Source organism: Momordica charantia (genome assembly GCF_013281855.1).
Source record: "Momordica charantia cultivar OHB3-1 chromosome 3 unlocalized genomic scaffold, Mcharantia_2.0 BLBB01000003.1, whole genome shotgun sequence".
Taxonomy (NCBI): Eukaryota; Viridiplantae; Streptophyta; class Magnoliopsida; order Cucurbitales; family Cucurbitaceae; genus Momordica; species Momordica charantia.
In genome coordinates this window covers 14360123-14382350 of record NW_028275161.1, presented here as the reverse complement: position 1 = coordinate 14382350, position 22228 = coordinate 14360123, and the positions used below count along the sequence as shown (strand labels likewise).

At 34.7% G+C, this 22228-nt stretch overlaps 1 protein-coding gene across 2 annotated transcripts; it reads left to right on the top strand.

Moving 5' to 3' along the window:
• The first annotated feature begins 12103 nt into the window (after nt 1–12103).
• Nucleotides 12104–21845, top strand: LOC111020493 (actin protein 2/3 complex subunit-like protein). 2 transcript variants are annotated; one of them, XM_022297176.2, is made up of 12 exons: nt 12104–12332; nt 12781–12952; nt 13033–13095; nt 13209–13314; nt 15201–15305; nt 15393–15469; nt 15559–15676; nt 18183–18255; nt 18464–18655; nt 19051–19171; nt 21030–21254; nt 21352–21845. In XM_022297176.2, exons 1-12 carry the CDS (start codon nt 12265–12267, stop codon nt 21397–21399), a joined length of 1368 nt encoding a protein of 455 aa, XP_022152868.1. In that variant the 5' UTR covers nt 12104–12264; the 3' UTR covers nt 21400–21845. The 2 variants fall into 2 exon arrangements, with proteins under 2 accessions (XP_022152868.1, XP_087977651.1); XM_088121525.1 differs by having other exon boundaries at nt 12265–12332; nt 15201–15469.
• Nucleotides 21846–22228: the final 383 nt, after the last annotated feature.

Genomic DNA, 22228 nt, shown 5'->3' with positions numbered 1-22228 from the left:
CAAAAGGTTTTAATATTTGTCATTTCCAACAATCCCCCACGAATGACAACATAGTAAAAGTAATGAGTAAGAAGAAGAATGTAGTAACTGAGCAAAGGATAGATAACTTAAGCATTAATATCTTTCGATTTGAATTAATGCATAGTGAAGTAGAGCAACAACCTAAGTAATGAAAGTGAGTTACCTCTTGAACTTTCAGTATTAATAGTTGAGACCCCTACAACACGTGTGAATCCTCGATTTTGATTCCGCGATAGTTGTCAAGTGCTTTTAATGGCCATGCACATACACCTTGGGTCATCGTGAAAGCTCTAGAAAGAGACTCCTCAACTCTACTCTTTCATAGAAGGCGGCCTTACCTTCACAGTCACGTTTGTCGCTTCATCAAGTCTATCATAGATAAACCACTCAAAACTGAGCTATGAAGACTTTGAATATTATCCATCAAGTCCACGCATGGACCACCCAAAAAGGGCTATGGATTCATAGTGTTTCACCATATCCATCAAGTCCATTTATGGACCACCAAAAGAAGGGCTATGGATTCACATATGCTTCACTACATCCATCAAATCCATACATGGACCACCCAAGAGAAGGGCTATGGATTCATGCTAGTGTGAAAACATCATGACTTGAGTTCCATACATCCTGAGAACTCCAGAATTACTCTCCTTGTTTGGCCTTTAGTGAGGGGATCTGCTAAGTTCCTCTCGGACCTCACATACTCCAAGGATATAACTCCATCTTTCAGCAGCTGTTTCACAACTCCATGTCTTAGACGAATGTGACGTCTCTTACCATTGTACACACTGTTTTTTGCAATCCCTATGGCAGCTTGTGAGTCACAATGTATGGATACAGGTACAGACTTCCCCCACAGTGGCACATCTCCAAGAAGACTTCTCAGCCATTCAGCCTCTTGACCTGCCAGTTCACGTGCTATGAACTCAGATTCCATGGTAGAACGAGCAATACATGTCTATTTTGCTGATTTCCATGAGATAGCTCCACCGCCAAAAGTAAACACATACCCACTGGTGGAACTCACTTCATCATTATCTGTAACCCAGTTTGCATCACAATATCCTTCTAGCACAACAGGAAACTCGTTAAAATGCAAACAATAATCCATTGTACCCCTAAGATACCTTAGCAATCGATGTAAAGCAGTCCAATGATCTTTTCCTAGGTTATGAGTGTATCTACTTAGTCTACTCACCGCATATGCAATATCAGGTCTACTATAATTCATTAGAAACATAACACTACCTATAATCTTTGCATATTCGGATTGAGATACACTATCGCCCTGATTCTTTTTAAGACTCATGCTAGCATCATAAGGTGTTCTTAAAGATAAACTATCAAAGTGATAAAATTTTTTCAGCATTCTCTCAATGTAGTGTGATTGACATAAGGAATATCCATGATCATTTTTCCTTATTTTTACACCAAGTATTACATCAGCCTCTCCTAAATCTTTCATTTCAAAATGTGAAGAAATGAGGAACTTGGTCTCATTAATGATATCTAAGTTTGAACAAAAAATGAGCATGTCATCAACATACAGGCATATTATCACACAATCAGCTCCAAATAACTTTGAGTAAACACATGTATCAGAGCAATTTACTTTATAACCATTGTTTACGAAAGTGCCATTAAATTTTTCATACCATTGTTTAGGAGCTTGTTTTAGGCCATAGAGAGATTTTTTTAGCTTGCAAACTTTATTTTCTTGACCAGTAGCTAGAAAACCTTCAGGTTGTGTCATGTTAATCTCCTCTTCTAAATCACCATTGAGGAAAGCTTTTTTTACATCCATCTGATGTATTACTAAGCCTTGAATAGTAGCCAAAGCTATCAAAGATCTAATCGTAGCAATCTTAGTTACAGGAGAGTACGTATCGAAGTAATCAATGACATACTTTTGTGTGTAACCTACAACTACTAGTCTAGCTTTGTAGTTTTCTATCGTACCATCTGGTCTCATTTTTCTTTTAAAGATTCATTTACACTTAATAGGTTTGTTTCCTACAGGTAAATCTACCAATTCCGAGGTTTGATTCATAACTATCGAGTTTAGCTCACTTTTAATAGCTTCTTTCCATAGGCTAGAATCTACGGCATTTATAACTTCTTGGTAGGTTTTAGGATCTTCGTCTATCAAATACATGCAAGCGAACTGATCATCTATCTTGGCAAAGTTTTCTACCAGATAGGAAGTTAGAAAGTCAGGTCCAAAACTTTTACTAACCTTTTGCCTTTTACTTCTCATAGGTTTAAAATCTATTGTATCATTAGATCGACGTTCAGAGTCTAGCATATCAACAGAAGTGGAGGGCAACGATATGCATGCAGTTTTTGATGTCCCACCAGATTCACCATCAGTTCTAATCATAGGGAAGATATTTTCAAAAAATATAGCATCTCTATATTCACATATTGATTTGTCATTCAAGCTCATGAACTTATATCCAAAACTATTTTGAGCATAACCAATGAAAACACAATCAAAAGTTTTAGATCCAACCGTAGGTTTTTTGAATGTTGGATATGCCACCTTTGCTAAGCACCCCCACACCTTCAAGTAGCTCAGGTTTGGTGAATACCCTTTCCATAGCTCGTATGGTGTCTTATCTAGCCTTTTGTGAGAGACCCTGTTAAGAATAAAACATGCAGAAAGTGCAGCTTCCCTACACATATCATCAGATAAACCAGAACTTAATAGCATGACATTTATCATTTCTTTTAAAGTTCTATTTTTCCGTTCAGCTATTCCATTCTGTTGAGGTGAATATGGAGCAGTAAATTCATGTATAATTCCACTTGATTCACAAAAATCTCTAAGCGAAAAACTATATTCACCACCCCTATTTGATCTTATCCTTTTTATTTTCCTGTCTAATTGGTTTTCTACTTTAGCTTTGAATTTCAAAAACATACTACTAGCTTCATCTTTAGATTTTAGGAGATATATTTTCGTATATCGAGAAAAATCATCAACAAAAGAAATATAGTATTTTTTTTCCACCTGTGCTAGTTGTTTTTGTGAAATCAGCTAAATCAGAATGAATTAATTCTAGGAGTTTAGTACACCTTGTAGTGACATGTTTAAAAGGTTTTTTAGCAAACTTTTCTTTTACACAGACATGACACTTTGTAGTTTCAGGCAGATCAGAAGCATTAATTAAATTTAGAGTCCTAAGCCTTTTAATTGATGCAATGTTCACATGCCCTAATCTACCATGCCACACATAAAGAGACTCAACGATGTAAGTGGAACTAGAATTAATTTCATTTGAAGAAGTAGTGTTGAGAACAAACAAACCATCTGCTAAAATAGGCCTTACCAACAAATTCACCATTTTTGGTGATAATAACCTTGTTGGCCTCAAACACAATCCTAAGTCCGGCTCGGTTCAGTAGACCTCCTGACACCAGGTTCCTACACAGGGAAGGAACATACAACACATTACTTAATGATAAAGTTTTGCCAGATGTGAGTTTCAAGAGAACCTTCCCTTTTCCAAGTACTCCAGCTCTGGCAGAGTTTCCCATGAAAACACATTCACTGTCTGCAGAGTCCTGGAAGTCATGGAAAAGGTCACGGAAAAGCAGTGAGAATGTAGTCGATCTCCAACTGCTCAAAGAAGATCAATAACTTCTGTGACCATCGGCGATAGTTGGATCAGTCGAGTGGTTCCAATTTTGACAAGTCCGGCAGGACCTTCCCAGATCGGATAGCAGCCATTAGTAGTATCTTGCTTTCAACTGTTGGAAAAGAAAGGACAAAATTAGAACCAGAAGGTAAAAACGTTGTGCCGTGGGCGGAACCACTGCCTTGAAAGCAAGATCGGCACGACCTCGGTGCTAAATCGTTTTACTGCCGGTATGCTCCCCAAGGTTAACACAACCTCCAATTCATACGTGCACTCGTCGGAATAGGAGTGGAATCACTCTCGTGCTCAGTTAAGATAGTTGAAAGAGGTGGAAAAGTGAAGGAATAGAGTGGAGATTGAGATGAATGGGATGAAATGAAATGGCAGGGGAGTGATCCTTTTATAGTGACGTGGTGGCCCAAAATAGAATTGAATTTTTAAAAAATAAAAATTCAAAAATTATTTTGGCCACCCATGTGTCCTTTGACTAGCCTCGAGCCTGACGACGGTGGCGCGCATGTGGGCCTTGGTCTAAGCTTGCCTCACACCAAGTTTATAAGCCCAATACTGAGTCAATGCTTATAAACCAACTTCCCAAAGGTTATTCTTCCTATGTGGGACAACAAAAGGTTTTAATATTTGTCATTACCAACATCAACAACTGAAGAAGGAAAATAAAAATGATAAAGAGTAAGGAAAAGAAGAATGATGATGGTAATAACGCAGATAGAGTTGCTACAGCTACTGAGGATTTCCTTATCTTATTTGATGGTGATGTTATCAATCTAGCCACACAGTAGAGCAATTGGGTAATTGATAGTGGCACGTCAATTCATGCTATATCCAGGAGGAATTTCTTTGTGTCATACACATCTAGCGATTTTGGTAGTGTAGGATAGGTAATGATGGATCAGCTAAAGCCATTAGTATTGGTGATGTGCACTTGAGGAGACCAGGAATAGCACTACGGTGATTTTGAAGAGTGTAAAACATATCCCTGATATTCACATGGATTTAATTTTCACATGTAAGCTTGATGATGAAGGTTTTTGCAATACTTTCTATAATAGCAAATGGAAGCTTAATAAAGGCTCTACGGTTGTAGCTAAGGGAGAGAAGTGTTCACTCTGGCTATCTCTTATAATTGACAGTTACGACAAATAAACATAAACAATGCCTTCTTAAATGGTGACCTCCATGAGATTGTCTACATGCCTCAACCAACTGGATTCATTGACTCTTCTAGACCTCACTATGTTTGCAAGCTGCAAAAATCATTGGTCTTCGTCAAGCTTCTAGAGAATGGTTTAAAAAACTTCACACTACTCTTCTGTCATGGAATTTCACCAACTCTCAAGTTGATTCATCTCTCTTTTATTGTTTTCAAGGTGACTTAAAAATTCTGATCCTTATCTTGGATGACATAATTGTTACAGAAAACAATCTTTGCCTCATTCAACGATTCATTGATAAACTCAACAACATCTTTGCTTTAAAGGACTTCGGACATCTCAATTTTTTCTTGGGCATTGAAGTTTACAGAGATACACATGGAATATATCTCATTCAACAAAAATACAGTGCTACTCTTTTAAAGAGACTAGGCTTTGAGAATCTAAAGCCAACAGCTACTCCCACCATCCATGGCAAGCATCTATCAGCTCATGATGGACAACCAATTGAAAATCCAACCCTGTATCGCAGTGCAATTGGAGGTTTATAGTATCTCACACACACACGATCTGATATATCTTTTATTGTTAATCACTTAAGTCAATTTATGCAGGCTCCTACGTCAACCAATTGGCAAGCAATAAAAAGGGTACTCTGATACTTAAAAGGTACCTCAAACCATGGTTTACATCTCTCACCGTTCGCTGACCTCTCTCTTACAGCATATTCCGATGCTGATTGGGCTTGTTGCCTAGACGATCAAAAGTCTACCACGATATATTGTGTGTACTTGGGTAGTTCTTTGGTGTCTTGGTCCTCAAAGAAACAGTTTGTGATTGCTCGATCAAGCACCGAATCTGAATACCGCTCTCTCGCCCATGCTACTTGATAACTCTCCATAAGAGAGTGTTTTGTGGCATAATTTGGGCAATTTTGGTGTGTAAATGTGAGAGTCCTTATCAAAAGACCATTGAAAATAGAAGAAATCACTTAGTTAAGTCCCTAAGCTATTAGAATTTTCAATTCCTTCATTTTGAATGAATTATGCTTAATTATGGATGTTTTGTATAGGAATTGGAGAATTTGTTGAGGGCAAGTCGAGTGCTTTCAAGGATGTGAAAGTGTTGCTGGAGTATGATAGGAAGATGCATTTATGCAGGAGCTTGAAGCCGCTTAGGATGCTCTAGAGCGTGTAATTGCGCAGTAATTTATTTGCACCAGTTTTACCGTGTTCGTACAGCCTCCTGGTGGTGCCCTAATTTTTAAGAACGTGATATAAATAGCAGTGCCCAACCGCCATAGGGAGCCCCAGAACACAAAATCCATTTAGGCATCGAAATTAGAGAACATTCTTCACCCATTTCGAGGAGAAGTCGACAAAGAAGAAGCCGAACATTGCGTCTTCACTAAGCTGGGGGAATCTTCACTGCTACTGAAGCTTCCTTACTTAATGGGGTACCTCTCTTCTCTACCCACTCTACTCTTTTATTTTGTTATGAACTAAACCCCACCTTCGGGGGGAGGGGGGTGAACTCGCTGTAGCTCTTAGTTATTTATGTTTTAGTAACTCATATATATTTATGCTGATTTAATAGAGGTGTTCTTATTATTGCATCTTACTGATTTTGTTTGGCCAACATTATTAGTTTGCTATGCTCACTTAAGGCTTGGGAAAGTCTTTGTGTTGTGTGTTTGCATCTATTTGCGTAAGATTTCTCTCTTTGAAGTAGAATGGTGAGTACTCAGAGATGAGACTCACCCTTTCGTGCCTATAAACTATTTGTATTGCTTGTTTAGTCTGCAACAGGAGTTGGGGCTAAACATGTTTGGATATCTCGAGAGAGAGCCATGTCGGTTTGGGCATTCGACATTTTGAGTTTACTAGAGCAGAACTAGACGTGAGTGAGAGCATTAGAGTGATTCCCCGTCGAGTTACCTTCATATCGCATCTTTTTTGCATTTTCTGCTTGTTTTCCGTTTTCGAATGCTCCATAGCAGAATCGCAGAATATTTCTGTTCTTACTCATTTACTGTTTTTGTTGATTTCCTTTACAGCATCCATACAACTTTAATATTTTATTTTTAATTTTGATTTTTGGTATTCTAATTTACTATTTCAAGTAAAACTGTAATCCTTGTGGAGACGACCTTGTTTTTATACTACAACAGATTGTTTTGGTGTATACGTGCACCAATTTTCTCCTAGTTGCAAGGAAGCGAACACTACTTCTGAAATTGATTGGTTGAATTCTCTCCTCTCTGAAATTCGTCACTTGCCGCAGCAAACACCTGTCATTTGGTGTGATAACATGAGTGTAATCTCACTTGCGTCGAACCCGGTTTTTCACACGAGAACAAAACATATCGAATTGGATGTCCATTTTATCCGGGATAAACTCCTGAAGAAAAAAATTGAAGTTCGCTATATACCTTCTCGAGACCAAATCGCCGATGTTCTCACAAAAGCGGTCTCTCCATCCATTTTTTTTCTATTTGAAATCCAAACTTTGTGTTAGATCATTTCCCACACGTTTGAATGGGGATATTGAGGAAGAAGATAGTTCAGTTTAATCCAGGTATGCTTCATCACATGAGCAAAGTCATGCCCTTTCAGTCTACTGTTGGGTCAGGCTGTATTTTTCCCTTTTGTGTATTCAATCACATTCATTTTACATCCAATCACTTTTATTACTTTTCGTTGTAAAGCTTTTTCCTTATGTCAGTCATCCTATATATATGTTAAGGAGCTTACCTTTGAAATCAAGTTAAGATATTTTCACATTAAGCAACAATTGTCTCTCAAACATTCTTCGGCAGAAATCTCCAATTGTCTCTAAATTTTATCTCTTAAGAATGAGAATGAAAATTTTCATTTCTACAGTGTTTACTAAAGAGATAATGGCTTCGATTGATCATTTAAAAACTTATTTTCGCAAATGTCCAATTTTACAAATTTTAGAATTTTAGATTTCTAGATTTAAAACTTTTCCATACCAAGTTTGTCCTTATTTATGGCATTTATGTTTATTATAATTTGTTTTTTTATTTAAATGTAAAATATTTAATGATCCAATTTTGATTTTTCAAACGTTAAATTATGGCTCAAATCAATATTTACATAATCCCATAATTTACTCCATAATATATTCTACTAAATAATGAAATTTATTACAAAATATTTTTTCATTTCTTTCCAAATTTTGACTCAATTTTAATACATTTCAAATGTAATTTTTTGTTAAATCTCACCAATATTCGTTGTAGAGGACTACATTTTAGGAGAGTAAACTTGGGAGCATGATAAGGTAAAACGAGGATTATCATTTTCATTTCTCTCTTGCATTTTTTTTATAATTTTTGTTTATTGTCTATGTTTTCATTTCTCACCGGCATGATGAGGAAACCAGTTGAGTTTCATACTTCATCAATTTATATTTTCCCTTCCAGTGAGTATTAATTCTTTTGTCTGAGAAATTCCGTCTAGCAACTCAAGTTTCTAGCAATAAAAGTTCCGTTTCACCACAAATTCATCGTCTCAAGTTCCTATTGCATCGATTTCATTACAATATTCGAAACATGGGTATGATTGAATATTATTGCTTTTAATATATATATATATATATATATATATATATATATATATATATATATTGCAATCAGTTTAATTTCATTTTATGTTAATGTTGTATGCACGTATTTATATGCTACGTGTACTTTTGAAATCAACTATTATTAGCGATATAATTAACATATTGTATATACCTCTTTATACTAGGTCATAACTTGCATATCATGTATTATTATAAAATATATACAATAATTTATTATATTACGAATATGCACAATATTTTAAATTTAGTTTATCTATATATATATTTCTTATTATGTCAATCAATTATGTTCTTGTTTTTTTTCATTAGTTTCATTTTTTTTAATGTTTGTATACAGGTACTTATTATAGGTTATGTAACATATATATACTATGTATACTTTTGAAATCAACTATTATTAGAGACCTAATGAATATAATGTATATACCTATTTATACTAGGTTACTTACAACCATAGAGGTAGCCACAAATTTGGTCGGATTCATGAGTGTTGTGCCACCTCTTGTTCTCGTCGGAGGAGGGAGGAAGGGGATGACAAGTTTTGGTGGGAGAGAAAGAGAGACTAGAGTTTCATGGAATGAATGAGAGAAAAAGGGAAGGAGATATGATTTTTGAGAGAGAAATATATTTGAAATTGAAAAATCCTTTCCATATTTGAATTTTTTTAATTGTTTATTAAATATATACTTAAGGGGGCAAATTTTTGTAAAATTCTAGAGGGATTCCATCTAATCTAGGTCATTTTAAGACAAGAGTGTAAAATCTTAAACATCAATCTATTTATGTAAATTGAATCTCCATATAATCTAGTAGTTTACTTATCCATTTACTAAATTAAATCAATTGATTAAGTCATCTCAAACTAGTAATCACTCTACCCTAAAAAGAGTAATCCATTGGTTTCCTACAACCTCATTAACCTAATTCTCATTCCTTATTTTGTGGGCTCCACACATTTTCAATAAATACTTTCACGACGAAACCTCAAGATACTTTTCACTTGTCTTTTGTGAGTTTGAGACGTTACTTCTGCGACTACTCGACTTTTGCAAGTTCCCCAACAGTTTGGAAGATATCTTGAGAAAAGGTTTTAACACTGATGTATCCTATATGTACTCTAGTTTTTTCGAAGTATCACAATTATTTGCAATTGTACTTCCTTTTTTGTATATTTATACTACTAATACTTTTTCTTATTGTAAAAAATTATAGAGCTTTTATTAATTGATATAATTTTATTATAAGATATTATAAATTTCTATTTAATTTATCAAAAATTTAATTTAATTTTGTTATTATTGATATTTTTTAATACAAGATTGCACGAGCTAACGCTTGCCATGCACCACTTGTGTTTGCATTCCTGAATGTATCCCTCTCTTTCAAGAGGATTCGTGGCATGTCAAACCCTGAAAAGATTCTTCGCATATAAATTAGAAGAATATATAAAAATATTGATTTTTATCAATCTCATAAACGAGATTCAAGAATGGAATTAGTTGGTGGAAGGAGAAGAATATACACTTTTTCAAGGATGGCTGCTTCAGGCAAACATCTTGGTTGTCTCTACATTCTTGGATCTAAGTTGTTTCCCTCTTGCGGTGCGTTTTCAAAGATGTGAAGTGAGAGAGAAAAGTGGGAGAAAAGAAGTTTCGAATGGGTGAAGATTCAAACTCATAACCTTTTCGTCGTAAATACATATCTTAAGCTAAGCTCTCAAGTTAGTATTAATTAATATCAATAATTAATTTCCAAGTTGGAAGAGGGTTCATGGGTGTCTGAAATTTTGGAGTTGAGCAGAAATTTCCAAGGTGTTAAATTTATTCATGTGCATGGTAAGGTGGCTGACTATTTGGCAAAGAGAGCATTAAATTTAAATCTGTCAGTTTTGTGGGATAAAAAAATTAATATCAATAAATTTTTTAAAAATATCATTATTATCATATTAAAACAAAATAATAATAATAATACTTTATATTGATATTAATTATGATAATTCTAATTAATTTTTTTTTCTTAGTTCACGTAGTTTTGTTTTTATTATTTATTATTGGTTAATATTCAACTTGTGCGTAAATAAATAAATAAAATAAAATAAACTTGTGCGCCATTGAAGGGAGGAGAGCCGGTTTGAAACAGCCATGGTTCTTCTTGGGAAAATGGACAAAATAAGCATTCTATAGGTCCCTTTTAAGTTTTTTAATCATCATTTTCAAAACACAAGATTTTTTATAGGCATCTGTTGACATCACCTTCACACAAATGACTCCCACTACCCCTCCACTAATATTTTAGACTTCCATTTCCTCTCTCTACCTCCATCTCCCTCTTTTTCCAGATTTTTTTTTCTTATCGTTTTTCATTATTCTCTTTTCCTCTTCAGTAAAGTTTTTTTTTTCCATTCCCTCTAAAATTTTCTTGGAGTTTCTTTTTTCCTTCTTCCATACATTCTTCAATCTTTCTGTATTTTTTCTAATTACTATTATTCCCTTTCTTCTTTACTAACCACAAAAAACAATTTACTTTAAAAAAAACCCCTAAATCTTTCAGTTTTTTTTAAACCAGCAGCCTCCATGGTTCTTGTGACTTGCTAACGACAACTGCATCAAAGCCGACGAAGGAAGTCATTCGTCGAAGAAAGAAGCTCAGTGGAAGAGGAATGGGGGAGGAGATAAAGAGAGAGAGCGAGGGTGAGCGAGAGAGAGAGAGCGAGGGTGAGTGAGAGAGCGAGATCGAGGGTGAGCGGGAGAGAGATCGAGGGAATCTAAAAATAATATTTTTAATGAGATTGTTTTTTTATAGTATCTAAAAATTAATTTTGAATTAATGTTTATCAAATCAAATTAATTTTGAGAAAAACGGAATCTCAATATTAATTCAAATTGTTTTCCGAAATCTCTCGTCAATCTCCTTAAATCTCTCAATGTAGTTTTAATTATAATTGAATTTCAAATCCCCCAATTTTACTTTTCAAATCCCCCAATTTTGCTTTCCCATCTTTCATTCCTAATTTAAATTTTAATCAAATGTATCAATTTAAAATCTAATTAAAAAAGAGATTTTGGGAAACAAATTTGAATTAAATTTCAAATTCCAATACTTTCTTTTTATAATTAGATTTTAAATTGATATTTTGATTTTCGGGAAACAAATTTGAATTAATATTGAGATAGTATTTTTAGATTCCCTCAATTCTCGCTCAACCTCGCTCCCTCGTTGAACCTCGCTCCCCCATTCCTCTTCCATATCTTCTTTCTTCGGCGAACGACCTCCTTCGACGGCTTTGATGCATCCATAGTCAGTCACGGGAATCATGGAGGAAAAAAATTACTTTTTGTGGTGAGTAAAGAAGAAAGAGAATAATAGTAATAGAAAAAATAGAGAAAGAGGGAAGATGGAAAAGAGAAACTCCAAGAAAATTTTAGGGAGAACGAGAAAAAAAATTACGATAAGAGAGGAGGAAAAAAAATCTGGAAAAAGAGAGAGATGGAGGTAGAGAGAGGAAATAAGGAGGGAAATCTAAAATATTAGTGGGGAGAGAGAAGAGAGATGAAGTCTGGAAGAGAAAAAAAAAACAAGAGGGACATGAAAGGTCATTTATCGGTTGGTGATGTCAAGAGTGATGTTTTGAGAAGCACGATTAAAAAATTTAAGAGACACCTACACAAGCTTTTTTTGTCCATTTTCGCGTTCTTCTCCGTCTTCTTATGTATACCAGTCCGAAGCTTTTTTAAGTGCACTGCTTCCAATTTGGCGCTCTTCTTTGAAAATTCCGGAGCCATTGGAGAGAGAGCGAGTGATTGAAAGTCTTGGAAATGGATGGTCCTTTAGATTTCGAGTCAGAAGACCCGCTTCTCAGTTCCCCTGTCGCTCTCAAGAAGAGGTCTCAATATCTCAGAATCCTCTATTTCGTGTTTTTCCTTTCCAAACCTAAGCCCATATGGGGGCTTAGGACATATGTTTCAATTTTCTTCTTGCTCTACTTTCACTGGGGTTTGTCTGATTCGGTTTGTTCCAAGGATTGTTCCGTGAATATTTCTTGTAAATTGGAAGTTTCATATTATCTCTCTCTTATATTATTGTCTTGTTTCTCTACTGTTTTCCGTTCAAATCTGTGAACTGAAGCTTAAAAATCTGTAGCAGTTCGACAGTAGCATAAATTTTATATAAAGGGAGCTAAGAAGTAGCCATTGTTGTGGTTGTGCCTTCTTTGCAACTTTGATTTGTTAGTTTTAGTAAACGTGAAGTTCTACCTCTCTGAGTCCGAGTACAAATGCTTCTGGAACAAGTGGTTTGAGAGGCTGTTGACGTCTATTTTTTATACCAATCAGGAAAATGATTATCGGGTTAGATGATCTTCTGACTGATCACTACAAGGATAAATGCAAACTCGTTGAGAAAGAATCTAGACAGGCAAAGAAGAAAAAGAACTATAATTCGGATGATGATGATTTTGGCAAAGAGGCTGTGGTGTCCCAAGTTGTTGATGAATGCCAAAATAAGGTAAGAAATGCCTAGGAGCAGAATTTTTCTGGAGTTTTCTTAGCCTTCCTTCACTTATGATCTAAGAATGTTTTGTGTAGATGAGCCAACTAGGGGGTGAGGAAGATACATCCATATGGGGCTTAAAGGTTTTTGGAGAACAGGTTTGCAGTGTAACCTTACAGCTTCCGCAATGCGTTTGTCCTGAATGCCTTTATTCAAGAGGATTTCTCTGTGATTAACAAATTGGTTGCATTTCTGTGCATGTAAATTGCAGAAAACCCCACCAACTTTACAAAGTCCTGAACTCAAAAGTTGCCACCTTTTGCGAAATTTCCTAAATAATGAAGTTAACTCTTTGGTGAATCTCACCATGGAGAAAGGTTTGCTTTTCCTTCATGTTTGAATTCTCTGAATCTCCCTCATCATTAAGTAGTAATACTTTTATAGTTTTTCTTAATTGAGTTATGATATAACCTTTATTATTGATGATATTATGTAATGACTACTGAAGTTTCAAGTTGAAATTATTTTTACCCTAAACCTTATGAACTGTTGCTACATCAATGAAATTGTTTCTTTCACAAAAAAAAAAAACCTTATGAACTGTTGCATTGCTACATTTTTTTTAGTTTTTGCCTGGTTTTAAGTTTAATTGATTGACTTATGGCTACTCAATGGCAAAAATATGGCAATTTGAACAATAAATTTAAAGCTTGTTGTTTGCATATACTACATAATCATTAAAAAGAGCAATAAGAGAGATTAAAAAACGAGAATGAACAACACCATGCATTTTGAATTCTGTTTGTCTTTTCTCTTGAAATATAGGAAAATACTAATTCTCACTGAATCCAGTTGTCTGACATATGCCCCTATATTGTCTTTATCATAGAGAATAGGAAGGTGGGATGATGAAGATGCCAACCACTTGGTGAACTGGAAACTAGCTTCTTTAGCTCCCATTTGGGGGGGGGGGGGGGTGGGTTGTTGTTGTGGGGGAAGACCAAACTATCTATTTGGCACTCTATTGTTATTAAATAGATTATAGAGCTTGAATTGTTTGTTTGCGCAGAGTAGGAAGAAAAACGTGTATTAGTTGACTATTTCTGTATTCTGTCCTTACAACTTTCTGGAAGTGTAAGATCATATTTGTAAGAGATAGGTGATTTGGAGGTTCTGTCTTTAGCTAACTTTTACCCTACGTCCCTACCTTGTATGCTCTTTGCCAAGCTTAGCAGTCAGCTACCAAAGCCGTGTCTGATAGTTTCTTGCAGTGCTGAATTCCCATTTCTGGGAGGAAATTATAAGAGAATGGAAATTCAGGATTGTTTGTTGCCTCTTTCTTATTTCTTCTTTAGATGGTATCATACTATTTTTATGGAATCAGAACTCTATATGTTGATGCCTCAGGCTCTGAGATACATTCACTTGTTTTATCTGAAAGCTCTTGCAACAAAGGATTCAAGGGCCTATATCGGTGTTCTCCTAAATTGGATGTGGAGGTTTAAAACTCCAATGAAGTTCCAATTCTTTGCGAGAGTTGTTTCTTAGGAGGCTGAATTCTATTAATAAATTTCAGAGAATGCACCCTTTCTTCTATCTCTATTATCATTTGTGCGTCCTTCGAGAGAAGGCAACTGTAAACTTGGACCATGTTTTTGTGCACTGCCCTCTCGTGAGGAAGTTGTGGGAGAATTTTTAGGAGATGCTTAGACTTTCTTGGGAGCCCTTCCTTTGGTTGAAAAAAATTCAGATGATATGAGGTCCTTTGTTTTTTGTCTAAAAAAAGATGATGTACAAGTCTCACCTTATGGGTGGTTTGGGACGTAGAACTTGAGGATATAGTGTGAGGCTTCAAATAAGGTCGGAGATAGAGTTATTGTTTTGCAGCAGTTATTCTTTTTAACACCCAACAGAGTTCTATAATTTATCAATAATTTTGTAATCCACCAGCTTATAAAGTTCTCTGTAATATTCTAGTCCCTTGGTGAGGTGGAACCCCTGTTCTTTTATCCTTATTTATACATTTTTGTAGCAATTCATCTATTTTTTCTTCCAGAAAAGGAGTAGGGAAAAGGAAAACATGAAGTCCACTTAAAAAAAAAAAAATAATGATAGCAGTGGTTCATTTATTTATGCATTTTAAAATGTTGATAAGTTAGTACCTCGAAGCTGATTTTGGTATCATGAATTTTCTAAAAATCTAAAACCTTTCGCAGACAAATTAAATAAGTTGTCAATATATTTATTTGATATGTTATTGCAGGTGATGCTTTCCTTGAAGGTTTATTGGTAAATGGCTGGCTGTCAACACTTGTTTCTTTGACAGGTCGTGTAGAAAAACCAATTGCCATATGGACCTTCAATTTAAGTGAGTACATCTATAATTCCAGTCTTGTTCATGGAACTCTTTACATTAGCCTTAATTCTTTTTTATGCGTTTATTTTCATATTTCAGTGTTATATTCATCAAGAGAAGAGCTAAGAACATCAGCTTTTGATTTCTGGAGGGATATCATGTTACCTAAACATGAGGTTTCTGTTTTTTCTTTGACCACATGTTTCTTTTTATTTCTTCAACGTTTATTAATTTTTCTTAAGGCTTATCTAGAATTCTTAACTAGGTTGAACAACAGCCTCTCCAAATTGATTGGTTTCCTAACCATGCTCAATTAGGAGAAGCTCTTGAGACTTATGGATTTAGATTTGAGTGCTCATTAAATCCTGGATTTGTCCACGCTGGTAAACTTCCTTGACATCAAACTACACATTCATGAGAAAATATATGCTATACTATGAAGGGTGATTTGTTCGCTGAAGGTTATTTGATTTTTAGATACGCAAACTCAAGGTTTCGCAAAAGTGTAAATCCTTTTAATAGTTATAGTTTAAATTCCCTTATATCCAACTAGAGAAGTTTTTTGTAACTTCATTGGATAGGCGCTTTTTTTTTTTTTTTTTTTTTTAATATATTTCACATTATCAATGAAATTTGATTCCTATCCCAAAAAAAAAAAAAAAAAAAACTCAAGGTTTCGCACAAGATTTAATTCTTCCTCTATAATATGAAATCATCATAAAGTGCTGTCTCTTTAAGCACGTAGCACGTGGCATGTGTTAAAAAATCTTTGGAAATTGGAATGATAAGGCCTTTTTGGGTTTCTGATGTATGACTTTCATTTTGCTGCATTGATATTGTGTTTTAATTTACATTATGAAAACATTTTGTTAGTATGATTTTTAATTGGAGATAAGAGATTGCCTTAGCTTTGAACTTTCAATTTCACCAGATTGGACTCTAAACTAGAATAAGTAGTACAATTAATACCTCCTCATTCCTCAAAAGAATATAAGTTGTTTCTAAACTAACTAATAAATCACTCAAATGCTCAAAATTAAGCCATAAAAATACCTAAATCCAACCACACAAATATTCAAATCTTGCCTCAAAATCCTGCCAGGTTAAAAATGCTCAAACTCAATGCTGAAAATGTCCAAATCTAATTAAAAAGCACAAACACACCCTGAACAATCAATATCCACAAAAATAACCTCATCCAAGTACAATGATGCTCTTACATCACAGTTCTTTAAAATAAATAAAATTCAACTATTAGAGAGTATTAATTTCACTTAAGTTCTATGAATAAAAATTTTAAGACAAAATTTGGCTCACGATCTCAAAATGAACTTGTTCCTTCTTTGTATCAACCAATATTCATAATGGGTTTATTGGTTTAAATCATGAATGTTAATCCATTTGATTCACCACTACTATGCATTGACTTAGATGCAGCACCACATGGATGACAGCATCCAAATTTCTGAGTTGGGCTACAGAGGGGTGGATAGTAAATTATAGAGATTGATTATCCTTTTCAGTGATATCAGAGTAACTATGATCTGAAGTTTTTATAGAGTTCCTAATTTCTCCTACTCAATCTGTATCCAGTTTTTCCGACCACCAGCATACTCCTTGCCCTGTGTAAATCCTTGTTACTCATCATGACCTCAGCGTCCACGCCTCAACTGCATAACATCCTTGCATTCCTCATTTACCCTTTCCCTATTATTGTGTGAGTACATTTATGTAAGGTATCCCCTTACTTTTATTGATATTCAAGAACAAGAACAATATAATCAACCCAACCAATTTGAGAGGGCCCAAGTCTCCAAGAAAGCACTATGCTATTCTTCCTTACTAAGAAATTACCTACCTCCCCCAAGGGAGCATTCTCCCTTTTAACAAAACTACTCCATACGCCCAAATTGGGAGACGGAGTCCATTTATAAGGAGCTAATGCCCCATTACCTACCTCCCCCAAGGGAACATTCTCCCCTTTAACAAAACTATTCCATACGCCCAAATGGGCCCCACTCTTCTAACTAACTGGAAGTACCCCTTCTACCCCTCCTAGTATATGTCTTCACCACTGGGGTCTAACAACTTATGCTCGAGGGCCTATTGGATACCTTGTCCCAATGAAGTAACCTTATCCTCAAGGTGAGGTTTGGAAACTGAGTTTGTAAATCCTTAATAAGCTTCCATCATTTGAAGGCTAGCTGGGTTCGACTTATTTGATCAATTAGTCTACCTTAAAATTTTTTTATGATTGATACCTGATTCTAGTTAAAAGATGAAAAAAACAAGGGCTTCTTTCAAGACATTGCTCAAAAATAAACAAGGGCTTCTTTGGAACTTAGATATTAAATTAAAGAAACAAGGGCTTCTTTTAAGACATTGTTAAAAATTAAATACAATAAAGCTAGTTTCTTCTCATCCAAGAAAAGGGAAAAAAAAGAAGGCTTAAAATCATATGCAAGGTGAAGTGCCAGGGAGGGGTCATACTCAAGGGGTGCTTTTGTTCAATGCTTGATAATAAAAGTTATTTTTTATTGAAAATTGACTCTTGCGAAAATTGATGTTAAATTTTCGGAGCTCAAGAAACTCCATGAATTAATGTTTTGCTTATGAGTTCTGACCGTATGCACTCCAATGTTATGTGCTTGGAAAATGAGAAATTACTACTTTCTGAAATTAATTAGGGACTATGCTTATGAGAACAAGTCTTTCCATTCATTTGTTATTTTATGTATTTTGTTTTTTATTCCGCTTGTGTATGAGTTACTATATTTTAGAATTGTCATATAAAGTCTGACTTCAATAGCCATGTAGAAACCCCCCAAGCCCTTGCCATTTGAGTTAGTTGCTTTACTCTTTCTTACACAAGTTATGGAATATTGTTAGGTTCTGGACGTGGAGGGCCACCTCAGAATATAAGGGCTTGGATCAAATTTATTACTATTTGTTGTCAAACAAAGTAAGAAGTCCTTTTTTCTTTTCTTTTGAAAAATGTTTGTGAGTTTAACTCTTTTGCCTTTGGCATTCGCTAATGTTTTCAATCTTGAAACTTAATGTGGCTACTGTAAAAGTAATTTTCTTCTCAACATATGATTTTACTTGCACAATACCAATAAAAAAACAAGTGTGGCTTCATGTTTTGTTTTTTTTTTTTTAAATCTTTGCAGGATTAAAAAGCATATATTTACATTCTCCGAAGTTGAGCAACTAGCTGAAGCCATTATTTGTTTATTTCTAGACCGCCAGTTTCAAGGCTTATCCATGCTCTTATGTGAATGCTTACAATCGCTTATCCATTACTTCACAGATGAAGAATGGAAGGCATGTTGTGAGAAAATAGCAAAATCTCTTGTTTGCAGGTATTGGACTCTCCCTAGTGATGTAAAGTGTATACATTATATAAATTAAAGGTGTAAGTAATTCGGTTCAGTATTTTTATTTTTATTTTTTTTGTTAAAACTGACATTGATTTTAAATGACCAAACTAATAAAATCTATCTAATCCAAACTGACTGTTTTCTAATTTTATACTTCAGAAAACTGAACTAACTGGCAAGTATAATTAAAAAAACTGAACTGAGTGACTTGGTTCTTTTAGTTTCGTCGATTTTATTTTATTTAATTAATTAATTAATTTTTTTTCTTAATTTTGGCTTGCACCCAACACCACTGATACAAATGTGATTAAACATATTTACAATCAATCATATCATGACTACTTTTTTTTTTTCCTGCCTCTGCTCTGCTATTGCAGGATTCCTAGGGATCTAAATTGCTTGCGAGCTGTGGAATGCATTTCTGGAGCTGATGCCCGTAGTAAATATCTGAGGAGTGCAGTTGCCTATCAAATTCTTCTTATGTGCTTTGAAACTGAGGTGGTCCTTTCCTTTTTTTTCGTTGGCTAAATATTCAGAGTTTTCTTTTGAAGCATAGCTTTGTTTACTGCTCCATAACACTCATCTTTCCTGCAAGATTATGTGTATCACATGCATATCATTTTCATATATGCTTGTTGAAATTTTTTAAGACAGTAGATTATTATCATATCCCATTTACAATATTCTGGTATGTTGTTTGAGGTGTCCTTCTATTCTGGAGAGGAATCATAGATTGTTCGGGGGATGGAGAAATCTGTAGATTATGTTTGGGATATCGTTAGATTTAACACTTCTTTATGGGGCTCGGTTTCTAAGCCCATTTGTAATTATTCGCTAGGCCTTATTCTTTTGGATTGGAGTCCTTTTCTACAGGGGATCTCCTCTTTCAGGGCTGTTTTTTTTTATGCCCTTTTGTAGGCTTTTTTGTAGCTTTTTTTTTGGATGCCCTTTTGTAGGCTTTTTGTAGCTCTGGTATCTTTTTCATTATCCTCATAAAAAAAACCCCTTCGAAGGGTTTTTCGTGTAGCTCCTATTTCCATATCTTGAACTCCCCGTCTCCTTCTTCCCCTTCGACCCCTTGATTTACCTCTCTTTGAAAGATTAAAATTCCGAAGAAGATCAAGTTCTTTGGGTGGCAAGTCTTACTTGGGAAAGTCAATACCATGGATTATATCCAGAGGATGTCTTCCTTTTGTCTGGGCCCGCTTTGGTGTGTTCTCTGTAGGAGTGCCTCGGTAGATCTCGACCATTTGTTGTGGACTTGTCAGTTCCCGCAGGATTTATGGTTTCATTTCTTTAGGTGTTTTGGGATGACCTGGGTTTGTACAAGGGATTGTAGGGCGATGATGAAGGATTTGCTGTTATTCCCACCTTTTCGTGACAGGCGTCGTTTTTTGTGGCAGACTTGTTTTCTAGCTATTTTATGGGGTATTTTCTAGCTATTTTATGGGGTATTTGGTTGGATAGGAATAATAGACTGTTTAGGGGATGGAGAAATCTGTGGACTATGTGTGGGAACTCATTAGATTTAATTCTTCGCTTTGGGGCTCGGTTTATAAGGCCTTTTGTAATTATCCGTTAGGCATCATTCTTTTGGATTGGAGCCATTTTCTTTAGAAGATTCCTCTTTCAAGGTTGTCTTTTTGTAGGCCCTTTTTGTTCGTCTTGTATCTCTTTTCATTTTTCTCAATGAAAGCGTAGTTTCTTACGAAAAAAGAACAATAGCATGACTATTTGTATCACAGTCAAGGTTAGGTTGAAAGTGCATATGTTAATCTTGGAACAAATGTCAATTAGCCCGCTATTTATTTTTTGGTTCATACTTTTATTTTGTCTCAAATGTGGTTTAAATTTTATTTTTGTCTTTAAACTTTTTGTCTCTCAACTTCAAAGGTTATATTTTGGTTCCTTCACACATTTATTTTGTTCGAGTCTCTCAACTTTTAAATGTTACGTTTTAGTTTCTCAACTTTTATACTTCTGTTTTGTTTTAGCCTCACATCATGTTATGTTTTAATTCCTCAACTTTCTAATGATATGTTTGGCTCTAAACATTGCATAAAATTTTTTGTTAATCCTTACCTCAAATTTTCATCAATCATTTAACAAGAATTTAAGTTTGTTCCAAAACCTGATATTTAACCTACTATATATGGTTTTAAATATTTATCTATGTATACATTTATTGATCAGACAAAGAAACAAAAGATGTATCTATGATTCTACATTAAGTTTCTTTGAAATAATTTATAAAAGGCTTAAAGTTCAAGAACTGAATGAAATAATTATGAAAGTTGAGAGAATCAATATTATGTAAATCAACACAACAACCTTCTAACTTCACATTATCTTTCAGGCTACTAATGAGGAAGGGGTTTTGAGATTACTCACCTCAATCACAGTTAAAGACAAAAGCTGCGACCTATTTAAGCTGTATATTTACTTGGTGTTGACGGAGAACTGGCTTGTCGGTAGTCGAACGTTAGAAGGCAAGCCGCTAATTTGTGAAATGTGGGGTCTGTTTCTCAGAAACTGCTCCTGCCAAATCACCAGTACAGATTTGAGGTCCTACGCATCAAAGGTGTGAAAAACTCTTCACAATCTTTAACTTAGATTGATAATCCATCACTTGAGGGTGATGTTTCTCAAATCAAAACTCTCTCTCGTCACACTTTCAGGTTCGTAACAAAGCTTCATATATCCTGCAAAGCTCTTTTAACGAATAGATTTTGATGGGTACGTCTTCTGACTCCGAGCATCATCCCTCTATACTTGCCTCAGATGATTATCGCTCGCTGACATGAACAACTGAAAACTAAAGAACAGGTCTAATTAATCGATTTTGTATAGCCTACAGGTGCTCTTTTTGATCCACTCGATTGTTAAAATATCCATTTCATCAAGTTACTGAGTTAATTTTCTTGGAGTAGATAATTAGTAGTACTAAAAGGATGAATGAATGTCGTTGATTATTTGGTAAGAATTATGGTAGAGAAGTTTATGAATGTCGGACTGATTTTACCAAAGATAGGCAAAATACGAATTCCTAATCCCAACCATTTATGCTATGGAGAGACCGTATCATTCTGTGCAAAAGTCATTTATAAATCAAAGATTGGAAAGGATATTATTTGAATGTTATTGCAGGTACGTGTAAGAAGTTCGTATTTGACTTGGCTTTTATATTGTGGAAGAATTTTTGAACCTATAAAAAATTTGATATGATACTTGCAGAGTTATCCAAATCATAAAGTTTATTTTATATGATACATTGTCGCTTCCTATTTTATTAAGTAAAATCTTTATTTTATTTTATAAAGATCAAAATACTCCCATCCCGTCGTCTTTGTATTAAATTACATTTTTAGCCATATGTTTTATCTTTAATTTCAATTTGGTTCTTACGATTTTTGAACTTTTGCATTTGGATAGCAATTTACAATGTCTTTACTATCGGTAAATTGCAATAAAAATTCAACGGTGCTAAATTATATCTGAATTTTTAAAATGTCCACCTCGACGTGGCATTTTGTTTTAGTAACTTTGGGCTGTGGA